This window comes from Gigantopelta aegis, chromosome 12 (assembly GCF_016097555.1).
Source record: "Gigantopelta aegis isolate Gae_Host chromosome 12, Gae_host_genome, whole genome shotgun sequence".
In the NCBI taxonomy this organism is placed as follows: domain Eukaryota; kingdom Metazoa; phylum Mollusca; class Gastropoda; order Neomphalida; family Peltospiridae; genus Gigantopelta; species Gigantopelta aegis.
Genome location: NC_054710.1, coordinates 7,688,483 through 7,703,710, shown reverse-complemented (window position 1 = coordinate 7,703,710; position 15,228 = coordinate 7,688,483). Strand labels below are relative to the sequence as shown.

At 39.9% G+C, this 15,228-nt stretch overlaps 1 protein-coding gene across 1 annotated transcript in view; it reads left to right on the top strand.

Moving 5' to 3' along the window:
• LOC121386425 (Down syndrome cell adhesion molecule homolog) overlaps window positions 1-15,228 on the top strand; it is a 149,015-nt gene that overhangs the window by 60,834 nt on the left and 72,953 nt on the right. Inside the window, exon 2 of the mRNA XM_041517314.1 lies at window positions 966-1,295. Within this exon, the coding sequence (XP_041373248.1) occupies window positions 966-1,295 (330 nt within the window). The remainder of the gene's footprint in view (window positions 1-965; window positions 1,296-15,228) is intronic.

The window sequence follows — 15,228 nt, the reverse complement described above, 5'->3', positions numbered from 1 at the left end:
TAGAGCATGGGCGTACATAGGGGGGGGGTTCGATGGGTTCGACCGAACCCCCCCCCCCCATGAAATCGCTTTTTTATAATTTAATATATCTGACATTGATATCTGACATTATTAAATTTACTCAACATAGAAATATATGCCCAATATCTCTGCAATCTATTTTGGAACCCCCCTTTTCAAAATCCTATGTATTGGAACCCCCCTTTTCAAAATCCTATGTACGTCCATGAGGTACATGTGGAGATTAAGTTTTTAAGAATTGAACGTTATATTTTTGACTTTCATGCGATGATAAACACCAAAACCGTTTTGCACACTGTATTAATGGCGTAGCACGTTTGTTGAGCAGTCTCTGCTATAGCTTCTAATAGAAGCTTCGTTTTTGTGGCCTGTCATATACATTACGCGTCTCAGTTCAAAACCGGAGTCGTTTAAAGCCTGAATTGTCACTGTCACTCACAGTGCAGACCGGTATTGGGATAAAAATAGAAACGAAGGAATCCTCGGGGATTCCGTTGTTGACGTAATTGATGAAAAGTAGTTCCAGTAATAACATTCTGTTTTTATTTGTTTACCGAAAAAGTGCAGTTTTCACGTTCATGGAAGAATGAACGTTTTTCGGTGGGTTTTTTTTTTTTTTAGATCACGTGATATCATTTTAACCAATCCAGATGCCTATTACAAAACAGTAATTATAAAATAGAATTATTTAAAGATAAAGTTCGTATACAGTGCTTGGAATAGGTCTACTTTCATCAGATCTATCAGGTTTTGGGGGGTTTTCGGGGGGGGGGGGGGGGGTATCGTAATTTTGTTGCGTCAGTACATGGCCAGTTAAATATATAAATTGCTTTTGAATATGTAGTGGTAAATGTTGCCCTTTGACGATATTTAAACAGCAATGTTGAGTGACACGTTTATTTTTGTTGCATATCTAACCCGTCCGTCTCCCTCTTATATTCCAGATTTGCCCACAGACTCGCCCCAGACTCGACCTCGCGGCCCTGTCTTCATCTCCAACCCGCCCTCTGTCGTCAGCTTCGCCAACACCAAGGGCGTGTCCATCGCCTGCACCGCGTTCGGCCGACCAGCGCCCTCTGTCGAGTGGATCAAGGGGGACGGAACTCCTGTCGACGACGTAGCGGGCCTGCTGACCGTCCTGCCAAATAACACTCTGGTCTTCCACAAGTTCGACGACTCGGCGTTCCTGGCGAGTGTGCACACGGCCGAGTACAGATGTCTGGCGTCCAACACTGTCGGCAGGATTATCAGCAGGAATGTCACCGTCAACGCAGGTAGCTTTGCAACGTTGTCTTCAGGCGCGGATTCAGGAAGGGTCCCTCGGTGCCCACCTGCCCCCCCCCCCATCCCTCTTTTTTTGGTCAAACAATACAGGGACGGAGGCTGTGGGGTTCGGACGACCCCACCCCCCTCGCTGAAGCCAAATGGTCCACTTTCAGAACTAAAATATACAGGTTCATACATATATAGTTTCTGGTGGTGCAAAAACAAAATAGAAAAATGGTCCACTTGGTTCATATTCGAACACCCCCCCCCCCCCCCCCCCTTACAGATCCAGATCACGTTACGCCCCTGTAATATATATTACAGACTACACAAAAATGCTACCTTATCCCGTCCACCTGTCAAGGACCTTTAAATTGTTGGGGGGAGGGGGGTAAACAACTTTGCCTTCAGGCGTGGATTCAGGCATGTGCTCATGCCCCTCTCCCCCACTTTATTTTGGGTCAAACAATATATATTTCAGAATACACAAAAATACAAACTTATCCCATCCACCTGTCATGGACCTTTATATTCTATTTTGGAAAACGACGGGTTTTGGGCCCCTCTATTAAAAAAAATCCTGGATCCGCGCCTGGCCTTACCCAAAATAATTTGGCATTTAGTACCGTGCTGCCCTGCTGAAGGCAGAAAGAGCCGAATGAACCCTTTTGAGAAAATCATATTTTATGTGTGTGTGGGTGGGGGGGGGGGGGGCTTATCTATCAGGTAGACTTGTTTAACAAGGTCAGTGTTTCGGGAAGATTTTGTTCTGGTATATTATTTTGATGCTTACTTTTAAAATACTAAAACCTATACGTAGTCATTAAACCGACTGATACCTGCTACCTGTTGTAATAGCGAGACAGAACGTATACAAGCAAAGTACAAACGCATCCTGCTAGTACACATACTAGCTCGAGTGTCCTCTAGCATTATTCTATTACATAATATCAATCTAATTAAAATTAGCTCCACTATTACATGTGGATCTAACAGCAACCCGTTGGAGCTCATGTCCAGTTGACATTTCATTCGACCAATCAAAACCTTACTTGCAGAATCATGCCAGTGATTTGAAAAGAATTTGAAAACATTCGGGATTATGCCGAGGGTATACGAAATAATTCGGGTGAATTACGAAGTATGCCGGAAACTAATTTCAATAAAAAATTTTTATATAAAATTTGTTTCAAGACAAAAAAAAACCGTAATGGTATAGCCATAAAATCTGTTTATACTAGTATACAATCCAAAGTGTATTATTGCACTTTTCCCCCTGTTTTTTCCCCCTGTTTTTTCCCCCTGTTGAAATAGACCAACAAGAATTTGTATGCTCCCGAATAACGTTATAAAAGGCGAAGTGTAATTGGTCGATATTTAAATTGTTATTTATAGATGAAATGTCACCTGGACATGGCAGTCCACGCAATGATGTTAGATCTACTGGCTAGACCCAGTAGAGCTAATTTTAATCAGATTGACATAATATATAATAGAATAACGCTAGAGGGCAATCGAGCTACACACATAGGAACGGTCGATGTCAATATCAATTTCTTCGGTCCGTAAAACCTGATATTGCCCTCAATGACGAGCAATAATTGATAATATATATATATATATATACTTATTAGTATCTCATATTTCATTTCAGCAGAAAAATCAATAGCATTGTAACTATTATATATTGATTTAGGGTTTGCTGTAGGCCTACCTTGCATACTAACTAGAAACCAAATACATAAATATATAGGACAAATTAAAACCATCACATATGTACGAGTATTACAACCAATCACAGCTGTAGCTGCTTTTACTCCATAAAGGTTGTGCCAAAAAGTCGAATGCAAAGTGTTTGAACAGTCCAAAAGCATTTTTGCAGTAATATACACTGTAATTGCAAATGTTTGCGGTACTTTGTGGTAAATTAGGCGATTGCGTCACTCGGAACTCCTCGGTCATTCCACGGAACATACCTCGGACTCACGACAGTCGATAGTATGTTTTTATTACTGGGGTCTCCATCGGTGCAGGGGCGAGACGTAGCCCAGTGGTAAAGCGTTCGCTTAATGCGCGGTCGATCTAGGATCGATCCCCGTCGATGGACCTATTGGGCTATTTCTCGTTCCAGCCAGTGCTCAACAACTAGTGTAACAAAGGCCGTGGTATGTACTACCCTGTCTGTGGGATGGTGCATATAAAAGATCCCTTGCTGCTAATCGAAAAGAGTAGACCATGAAGTGGCGACAGCGGGTTTCCTCTCTCAGTATCTGTGTTGTCCTTAACCATATGTTTGACGCCATATAACCTTAAAAGTAAAATGTCGTTAAATAAAACATTTCCTTCCTGCCTTTCTTTGAGGCAAATTAGGCGATTGCGTCACTCGGAATTTCTCGGTTATTCCACGAAACATACCTCGGACAATAGTCGATAGTATGTCTTTATTACTGGGGTCTCTATCAGTACATACTCTTGTTGAAACATACAAACACAAACTTACCACATTAGGTCAACTGTTGCTGCTAGCAATACAGTCATTGCCGTGAAACAAATTGAAATAAGACTGTATCACTGCACTGAGAGAGTAAAAACAATGACTTCTGGCGAATACAAATTGGTGTGACTGTGCACATACAAGAAAAACAATCAAATATACTACTCAAAAGAATTTAAGGGTCAGACAATATTTTCGACATTATTTTCTGAATGTCAATTATATTAGCTAGACCATAATGTCACGCATGGTATTGTTCCATTTTGACGAAAGTGGGTCTAAGCAACCCATAAATGAATTAAAATCCACTGTCATTGACACTGTCGACTAGTTCTAATGTCGAAAAAATGCTTACATTTGCACGAAAAATAGGGCGAAAGCGAAAGGTCTGCTAAGTGCCCATAACTTGCTTTTTCGCAAAACGCTTCATTTGCACGCTTTGCACGTGTATTCCATGTTCCCAATGCTGAATTTCCGTATAATTGGAGCTTGCGTTCGTGTACGGTGCACACTCCAAATTCGACAATGTTACGACGTCAACTGACTATCGAAGATCGAGGAAGGGCTATTGCTTGGCTTCAGGATGGCAATACGCACAGAAATGTTGCTCTGAGACTTGGTGTCAGTCAGAGTGTCGTTGGCCGACTGTGGCAACGATACCAAGCAACGAATTCTGTTAGAAATCGTCCACGTTCGGGAAGACCCCGAAGCACTACAAATAGAGAGGACCGCTACATCACCAATATGGCTCTACGTCAACGCACAACCACTGCACGCCGATTACGTGACAATCTGCGGACTGCGACTGGAACACGGCCAGACGTTACTGGTGCACGCTTCATCTGCGGTGGCAACGTGTTCAGTGGGGTCGAGTGATGTTCACTGATGAGTCCAGGTTTAGTCTCCAGTTCAACGACGGTCGGGTTCGTGTCTACAGACGTCCTGGGGAGCGCTTCGCTGACGTTAACGTTAGACAACGTCACCGTTTCGGTGGTGGCAGCGTCATGGTGTGAGGCGGCATCTCTATCCACCACAGGACCCCCCTCTATGTGGTGCATGGCAATCTGAATGGAATCCGCTATCTGAATGAGATTATCCGGCCGTTGGTTCTCCAGGCCTTCAGCAGATTGGCGGCGGGGCAGTTCTGCGGGATGACAATGCCAGACCCCACCGCACCAGGGTCGTAACGGACTTTCTCAGACAAGGTATCGCCAGGATGGATTGGCCAGCATATTCGCCTGACTTGGCCCCAATAGAGACGCCTGGGACGAATTAGGCAGGAGAGTTCGGGATAACCATGCCCCTCCGGCCAACCTTCATGATCTGGGTCAACTTCTTATGGCAGAGTGGCAGGCCATTCCCCAAGAGTTCTTCAGACGTCTGATCAACAGCATGAGGCAACGATGTGTCGAGTGTATTCGCGCCAGGGGTGGATTCACACACTATTAAACGAATGTTCTAATGTGTAAAATCCATGTTTGACAACCTTCAACTTTGACAGCATGTCATGTGACTTTCTTGTATACAGTGACGTTTATTTGTGGTTTTTTGTAAATATGGAACAATAAATAAAAAATTTGGTGTAGTTTACATCATCAATCTAATACACTCTGAAACTTATTTGGTTATAAATTTTTGACCCTTAAATTCTTTTGAGTAGTATATATACATCATCAGCTGACACTAGTATGTCTGTCGGAAAGTGCATATAAAAGATCCCTTTCTGCATTAGGAAAAATGTAGCGGGTTTCCTCTCATGACTACGTGTCAGAATTACCAAATGTTTGACATCCAATAGCTGGCTGTCTTTTATCCGAATTGAACGAAACTGCCCGAATCTGGATAACAACATTTATTCATAAAATTATCAGCATTACTACCAAACAGCTATATAGGGTTGTAAAGAATCACCACGCATTTGTACATGGTTTATAACTACGTCTGAGGGTAGAATGATAGAAATGCATGCATGGTAGAAAGCTATCATGTTAGCACATCCCCCCCCCCCCCCCAATATTTGTATCATTTTTGATATCAAGTATCAAGTTTGAAGTTTTGTTCCAGCACTGACTCCCTGTCGTTTTTAAACACTAAGACATATTGTTTTACTATTAGAGCACTTTTTTTATAACTGAAATCATACTTTACTTAGATTGTAATGTTTAGATTATCCATTTCCGTACATTCGAAGTCTTTTTGGTCATCCTGGTGCTTTTAATATCACAAAATGCATTTTTCATATTTTTTAAAACGCACGTGCGTCTGAGAAGTAACGGATATGGAGTCGCGTTTTAGTCTATTGTTAAGTGTATGTCAACGTCACAGACTCTTGTTTCCCTCTGTTGTATCCAAATTTGTTAAAGGTTTGTGAATTAACCAAACTTAGTGTCCAATTTTATGGGGTGAAGTAGGTTCTAGGTAAAACAAAATGCCTTAGTGTTTAAAAACTAGGGTCTGTCCCTTTAACTCAATAAGACAAAGAAGTAAAGGTCGCTTTTAATTATTCCTGCTGGTCCTTGCCCCATCTACACCCCCCCCCCCCCCCCCATCTCCCTCATGGGCGACTGTTATTAGATAGTGTTAAAAGACCTTTACAGAACGGACCTGAATCATGGATATATTTTAACAACTTGGATCAAAAGTATCGATTTGAACAAAAATCGAATATCCGATCGCCAAGAAAAACCTTTTTCTTTGCAACAACCCAATTACGGTTTTCTACAACAATGCCTGTGGAAGTGCAGCGATGCACCCGCGCCTGCGAACATAAAAGAAACGCATTAGTGGTTCCCGCAAAGCACCGCAAAATGTAGTTGACGTCTGGTTCGGTCATCGCGTGAGAGTGCGACCCGGATCTCGCACGATCTCAGACCGGACACGAGCAGTGACGTAATCAATCACAAGACATTCACGATTAATTGAGCGCCAAAATGAGTCCTTTATGTGTGGAGAAAAAATCTTCCTGGCAAGGCCAGGCCGAAATATTATCTCCTCCTGCAACGCAAAATGGCTTTTGAATATCAATTTAATGCGATTTTAGCTCGTAGGACGATTACCAGATGCCCCGATAATGCGTTTAGAAAACTGCTTTGAAAAGTGCATCTTCTGGTGTAAATCCCTCCAGTCGCGGTGCCTTTGATTATAGATTGCACACATTTCAATGCTCCCTTTGTGCACATTTTTCATTCCATGTTATTTTTCCACTTGCTTTAATGTGGTTATTTTTTGCGTGATTCCTTTTTTTTTTTTCAGTTGCTAGAATTAAGTATGGAAAAGAAAACTGTCACAATGGTAAAACATAAAGTTCTACTACCTTATTAAAAATGAAAAGATTATGATTCAAATTTTCTTCTCCGATTCTGTCCCGGGTCATATCCCTAGCTATCCAGACAGGACTCGGGATGGACATGTGAAACCCTAGTGATGTTAAAACAGTTCACGTTCTCCGAATACCTCCAACGGATCGAATAAAAGTTTGTGACCGTTGCATCAAGGGTGTCTTCCATTTTTTTAATGAAATTCTTCGATTCTGCTACATCAGTATAAAGAAAGAAAGAAATGTTTTATTTAACGACGCACTCAACACATTTTAGTTACGGTTATATGGCGTCAGACATATGGTTAAGGACCACACAGATTTACATCAGTATACGTGCAGAGACGGCAGCTAAATCCAATTTTAACTTCTGCGTTGCGGTTTGTTTGCAGTTGGTTTGTAATAAATAAAATACTAAACTAGCTTGCCTGTCATACCATTTTTATGAAACTCGTGAACAGTGTTGGTATCTGGCTTGCTTTCGCTCGTCACATACCAAAACTGTTCACTCTTTTCATAAATTCGGTATGACAGTCAAGCTCGTTTAGTATTCTATATTGATACCCAACTAAAGCTATCACCGTTGATTGCTTTTACAGTATTATTGCACTTTTTATGAACATAAAGCTATGAAATTAGTTTTAGATACCGATAAGGACAGATGTGAATGGCTATTGGTTATTAGTAGGAGTGATGTCTCTGTCCTTGTTTTAATTTTCCCAATGAGATGTGAAATTACTCCGGATTGGAGCCCATCCTGAGAGGGCGGAATTTAAGTCAGTCGGTTGAGTGCTCGCTTGAGGTGCTTGCGTCCGAGGATCGAATCACCTTCGGTGGATCCATTCGACTAATTGGGTTTTTTTTTCTCGTTCCAACCAGTGCACTACAACTGATCAAAGGTCATGGTATGTGTTTTCCTGTCTGTAGTAAAGTGTCTGTAAAATATTCCTTGCTGCATAAAGAAAAATGTGGCGGGTTTCCTCTGTTGACTACGTGTCAGAATGACCAAATGTTTTGTATCCAGTAGCCGATGATTAATTAATCAATGTGCTCTAGTGGTGTCGTTAAACAAAACAAAAAGAAATATGTTCCCAGTGAGATGTGAAATTACACCGGATTGCAGCCCATGCTGGGATGTCAATGCAGAACCGGTCAACCTTAAAGTCAAACTGATGAGTTTTATTCTTAAACGAAACAGACGCCGAAATACCGATACTTGAGGCACCGAAAGAAAGAAAAATGGATAAAAAGTAAATAAGAAAGAAAGAAAAAGAAAGAGAGGAATGAAGAAGATAGTGATGAGTTTTATTCTTATACAACACAGACGCCGAAATACCGATACAAGAGGCACCGAAAGAAAGGAAAATAGGTAAAAAGAAAATAAGAAAGAAAGAAAAAGAAAGAGAGGAATGAAGAAGAAGAAGAAGAAGAAGAAGAAGAAGAAGAAAACCAGAAATCTGTGTAAAATGTGTCAAGGAAAGTGAGATGGCGGTAAAACATGGAACTGTTATACACGAAAGCGATAAAACCTGCGAGTGCACGCAAAGTACTGAACAACATGTAGTCAAGGTGACCCAAACGTGAAGGCCAGGCCCCACTGACCACCATGTAACATGGTCATATCGATTAAACCATAAGCTTTTTGCAAGATATCATTATTACAGTGTTCGGCAATCGCGCGAGGGCACGCGATGTCTATTGATTGGAACAGACGACAATTTTTTTGAGCACGCGCTCTTAAGGGAATATTTGAATTGATGCTGAACCAAGGTGGTTCTTTTTTGTCCAACAACGCCGACATTAGAGGGTCACTTAATCATCGACTGGAGTGCCATTCTTCGACCACGAGGGGGCGCTTCTTATTTGATGGTTCAATGGCTTGTCGAATTCAATTCCAAATAAACATCAAATTTGTCTATGATAGGATCGACCGTCCCTGGTGCACGGCCATTTTCAGCCGTGACCCTTTTTGTTATCTCGTGACAAAGATAAAGTGCGCGTTCAGATTTTAATGTAGCTTGCAAAAAAAAAAAAAATTAAATTAAAAAAAAAAAACCTGTCAAGATGTTGGTGAATCATACCGTTGAATTAAAGTTTGAGAGTTTTGAGAACATGCAGCTCGGTTCATCCATTTTAGTAGTTGTACTGGTTGAGATCGTGGGAGAAACAAGTCTTCAAATGTTATGGAGTTTGTTGTTGTTGTTGTTTATGATGTTGTTAATGTGATTGTCTTGTTGTTGTAGTTGTTGTTTTGTTTTGTTAAGTGGGGTTTTTTTTGGACGGCTTTTTATTTTTTTTGGACGGGGGAGGGGGGGGGGGGTCGAAGTTGGGAATATGTTGTACTTTTTGCTTGCTAAGTTTTTTGTTTGTTTGTTTGTTTGGTTAGTTGGTTGGTTTTGTTCTTGTTTCTGTTTTTATTTTAAAAACATTGTTTGTTCTTTTTTGTTTTTAATTGAGGTTTTGTTTGTGGGTTTTTTTATTGTTTTTGTTTGTGGTTTTTTTTATTGTTTTTGTTTATGTCTGTGTTTTATTAATGTTTTCTCTGTGTGTTTGTAGTTTTAAGTATTTTTTTGTTATGTTTTTACTTTAAAGTTTGTTTAAGTATGAGAAAAATGGCAACACGCAACAGTGCTGCTAGTTATTGGGCAGTGGGTTAAGATTGGTTGTTGGTCGAAATCGTATTATGAATCTCTTCTTGGGAAACGTTGTTTTCTTTTTACCAAGTGCAACAATAATAATTACTGTGTCTAGATTACTTTTCGTCCCTTAAGAATAGCTGGTCTGCAGCTGTAACACGCGATATCTTCTCTGATCAATCCTACTCGGTTACTGTTCAAGGATTTCCCCTTTCCCAAATCATTTACACATCTGAAATAGTGAGCAAAGTTTGGGAAACATGACGCACTGGTTAAACCATATTGGGTATATTTATGGTTGATACATACATTGGCGTACAGAGGGGAGGGGAGTCACGGGGGTCATGACACCTCCACCCCCATCGTTTTTTTTTAAAACTGTATTAAACGTCATAAAATCATACATACGTACATCGTGTGGATTGCGCCCCCACCCACCCCACCCTCACACAAATATAAAATCCTGGCTACGATCATAATATTAATACGAAAAAATGCGAACTCGTGTTAGCCTATTTGCATTAATAATATGACGCATTTATTTCTATGTTTTGTCTATGTGTCCCACGTTATTAAAACAAACTATCTGTGATATTTGGGGTGTTTTGGGATTTTTTGCACAGTTCTTTACACTGTTTTCATTTAACTGTTTGAATTTTTATATTGATGTTGTTCATCACTTCATTTGTTTGCATTACCAGTCTGACACCCAATAGCCGATGTATTTTTTTGTGCTGGGGTGTCGTTAAACATCCATTCATTCATTATTAAAAGAAAACAAAGGTTAAAATTCTAATATATAACCCAATACTGAATACACTTCCAAACCATAATGTAGACCCTAGCAGCAGATCCAAGGACGTGGGGGGGGGGGGGGGGGGGGGGGAACTCAAAAGTTAATCACCTTTTCTTAAAATGGACTAAACAAAATAAAAAGATACTCATTAAAACAATGAAGTAAGGAGAGTTATCCCCCGTTGACGTGTCTTCCGGACCGCCAGTGAGCGCTTTAGATTTAAAAAAAAAAAAAAAAAAAAAAAATGCTTTAAAAACTCTGAGCAATTAGTTCACTGGTGATAACATGTCTGAAAACTGGTCCTGAATTAATAATGGCTGATACATGTACCGAAAAGAACTGATAATCACATATCGTGACTTCGTATCCTCGGCAATCTAGACACCGGATCTAAGTCCGCTGATACATGATAAATTTACATTGATTGCAATACAACTTTAATCTTATCACATAGACTGGTTCTCGTAGGCATTACGTGACAACGGAACAATATTAACAGTCTTCCTAACCCCCACATCCCAAAAATAAATAAATAAATAGTGTAATAATAATGATAATAATAATAATGATAATAATAATAAATGTATTAATCATAATAAATATAATAATAATAATAATAATAATAATAATATAATAATAATAATAATAATAATAATAAATGTAATAATAATGATAATAATAATAAATGTAATAATAATAATGATAATAATAATAAATGTATTAATCATAATAAATATAATAATAATAAACATAATAATAATAAATATAATAATAATAATAATAATAATAATAAATGTAATAATGATAATGATAATAATAATAATAAATGTAGCAATAATATACAGATATAATGATGTAATTCGTATAAAAGACCAACTAGCCATTAAAACGATGATAAATCCATTTAATTCATGTATGTTCTAAAAAAAAAAAAAAATAATAATAATAATAAAGAGCAGTATTTGTGTTCGTTTATTTATTTGTTTGTTTACACTGGCGTAGGTAGCTGCTTGCCCCCCCCCCCCCCCCCCCCACTTTTCAGATATTTTTATTTGCTTTGTAATAGTATAAACATTTGTAAATATAAAAGTGCCCCCCCCCCCCCCCCCCCCCCCCCACCCCCACACTTTTTAGCACCTTCCTACGCCACTGGTTTACTTTGCTGCTATGCTGTTGTTCAAGAAGACGGATCATAGAAAATGCAATAACACAGATCCGACACAGATTTCTTCGACCGTAATCTCTTTAAACAAAAAAGAAAGAATAATAATAATAATAATAATAATAATAATAATAATAATAATAATAAAAAACATTCTGTCGTCAGCACCGATCTGTCCGGTTCGGTCGTCGACCTCTTGCTAAGACGTTTGTAGAAACCAGACTTATTATACACCGAGGCCAGTGTACCACGACTGGCATATCAACGGTCGTGGTATGTGCTATCCTGTCTGTGGGAAAGTGCATATAAAAGTCCCTTGCTTCATTAGAAAAAAGAAATGCAGCGGATTTCCTCTGATGACTACGTGTCAGGCCGATGATTATTTAATCAATGTGCTCTAGTGGTGTCGTTAAACAAAACAAACTGTATTATACACGGAGGGGCGGGACGTAGCCCAATCGTAAAGTGCACGCCTGATGCACGGTCGGTTTGGGATCGATACCCGTCGATGGATCCAATTGGGCTATTTCTCGCTCCAGCCTATGCACCACGACTGGTATATCAAAGGCTGTGGTATATTCATTCATTGCAACTTATTTTCGTGCTTATATCCGATTAAGGTTCAAGCACGCTGTCCTTGGCACACATCTCAGCTATCTAGGCTGTCTGTCCAGGACAGTGGGTTAGTTGTTAGTTGGTTAGTGGTTAGTGAGAGAGAAGAGGGTGTAGTGGCCTTACACCTACCCATTGAACCCTTAATAACTCGCTCTGGGTTGGAGCCGGTACCGGGCTGCGAACCCTGTACCTACCAGCCTGTAGTCCGATGGATTAACCACTGCACCAACGAGGCCGGTGGTCGTGGTTTGTGCTATCCTGTCTGTGGGATGGTGCATAAAAGACCCCTTGCCACTAATGGAAAAATGTAGCGGGTTTCTTTTCTAAGACTATATGTCAAATAACCAAATGTTTGACATCCAATAGCCGATGATTAATAAATCAATGTGCTCTAGAAGTATCGTTAACCAAAAACAAACTTTATTATATGTCGAATCTTGAAATCTCGAGCATTCTCGTTTGGTACGAGAACTGGGTTTCTTCTGCCACAAACTTACTTGGAAAAGAAAAAGACATAAAAATTATTTTCGTATTGTAATTGAAATGATCACTCAAGTAGAAATAATCCATCCGACAGTTGGGAAATTAATGTTGAACTTCCGACATGAATAACTTCTGCGTCGCTTGGCTTGCGAAACAAAACCGTGAAACGCCGTTACATAACGCTACGTTGTTTTCGGACATACACTACGTTATGCCACAATTCGTCATGTTGACAACATTTCCGTTATGTTGACAGGTTTTTTTAAATTTGGTTATGAAGATATATACATGTTAAACTAACATCAGCAGTGATCTAACGGTGCTTTTGTTCGGTTGGACTGGTCGAATGATTTGTAAATGTGCTTTAATAGTGAAGAAATGTTTGACAAATATAGGCAATATGTTTTAACCAGTAGCGGACCCAGAAAAGGAAGAAAGGAATTTTTATTTATTTAACGACGCACTCAACACATTTTATTTACGGTTATATGGCGTCAGGCATATGGTTAAGGACCACACAGATATTGAGAGAGGAAACCCGCTGTCGCCACGTCATGGGCTACTCTTTTCGATTAGCAGCAAGGGATCTTTTATATGCACCACCGTCGGGGATCGATCATAGACCGACCGCGCATCAAGCGAAAGCTTTACCACTGGGATTTTGGAAGTGACATCAACTTCAGACGGAACAGAGGTGTCTGGATCCCACCCTATATTAAACTACGACTGTTGAGTCTTGAGTGTTTGGATCTCATTTGGTTTAAACTACGACTGTTGAGTCTTGAGTGTCTGGATCCCATTCTGTATTAAACTACGACTGTTGAGTCTAGAGTGTCTGGATCCCATTTTGTTTTAAACCACGACTGTTGAGTCTAGAGTGTCTGGATCCCATTCTGTATTAAACCACGACTGTTGAGTCTAGAGTGTCTGGATCCCACTCTGTTTTAAACCACGACTGCTGAGTCTAGAGTGTCTGGGTCCCATCCTGTATTATACTACGACTGTTGAGTCTAGAGTGTCTGGATCCCATTCTGTATTAAACTACGACTGTTGAGTCTAGAGTGTCTGGATCCCATCCTGTATTAAACTATGACTGCTGAGTCTAGAGTGTCTGGATCCCACTTTGTTTTAAACCACGACTGTTGAGTCTAGAGTGTCTGGATCCCATCCTGTATTAAACTACGACTGTTGAGTCTAGAGTGTCTGGATCCCATTCTGTATTAAACTACGACTGTTGAGTCTAGGGTGTCTGGATCCCATCCTGTATTAAACTATGACTGCTGAGTCTAGAGTGTCTGGATCCCACTCTGTTTTAAACCACGACTGTTGAGTCTAGAGTGTCTGGATCCCATTCTGTATTAAACTACGACTGTTGAGTCTAAAGTGTCTGGATCCCACTCTGTATTAAACCACGACTGTTGAGTCTAGAGTGTCTGGATCTCATTTTGTGTTAAACTCCGTAAATATTTTACTGTGCACCTCGAACTTTGATACAGAACTCTCTTCTTTGCTATCATGCAACCTATAAGTGCCTCTTAACAATGCAGGTGTAATCATTGGACACTCTCCGAATTGGTCAAACTAAGCTGAAGTCGATGGAAATGGCAGGCATGTTGCACGAATAGCAATAAGGCCTCAGATTACAGTTATCTTCGTATTTGGTTGTCGAAAATCCGGAAATTTGCTATGAAGTGGCAACTATTTGACTGAGGTTGACAGGGGAGAGCATGTAGTTTGAAAACATGTGTAACTTGTTCACACTGAAGACTTGTTTGTGGTAATTCCGGCCCATGCAAAAGTAGTGCCTTTTGTGTAAAATGGGTGTACTCAGGTTTAGAGGGTGTGTTTATTTAAACCAATATCCTGGGAGAAAGAGCTGGACAACAGGGGTTGTCCTTTTAAGGGTATGTCCCCCCCCCCAGGCAGGCAAAGGTACATACAAAAATCCATGGGCCTGCTGATATTAATAAAAATGTTATAGCCACTAAGACCATATAGAAACATATAGTGTAATTAATTGTGGTCTGTGGCCATAAGAGACCAACACTGTCGCGGTTGGTGAGACAAGGAGTGGGATGTGGAGGTGGACAGCTAAATACGTTGAAAGATAGGAGTTGCCAGATCGGCAAGAAATAAAATGGAATTCAAAGGAGAGAACAAACAAAGGAATCAGTGGAATACAACAACAAACAAACATTTAACAAAAACAATTTTTAAAAATAAAGAAAAAAATAAAAGATATATTCTACAACTATTCTAAACCGCCCGTGGACTTACGTCTTAAAGGGACGTTCGTCTAAGCGGTAATGACTAATGAGACACACTCTAGTTATTTTAGACGGTATTTCCCTGTTTAAACATCACAGACGTTAGCTTCTCTATGGTATAATCTTATCCACATGTGTGTTGCAGGTTTGTAGATTCACTAAACTTAGTGTC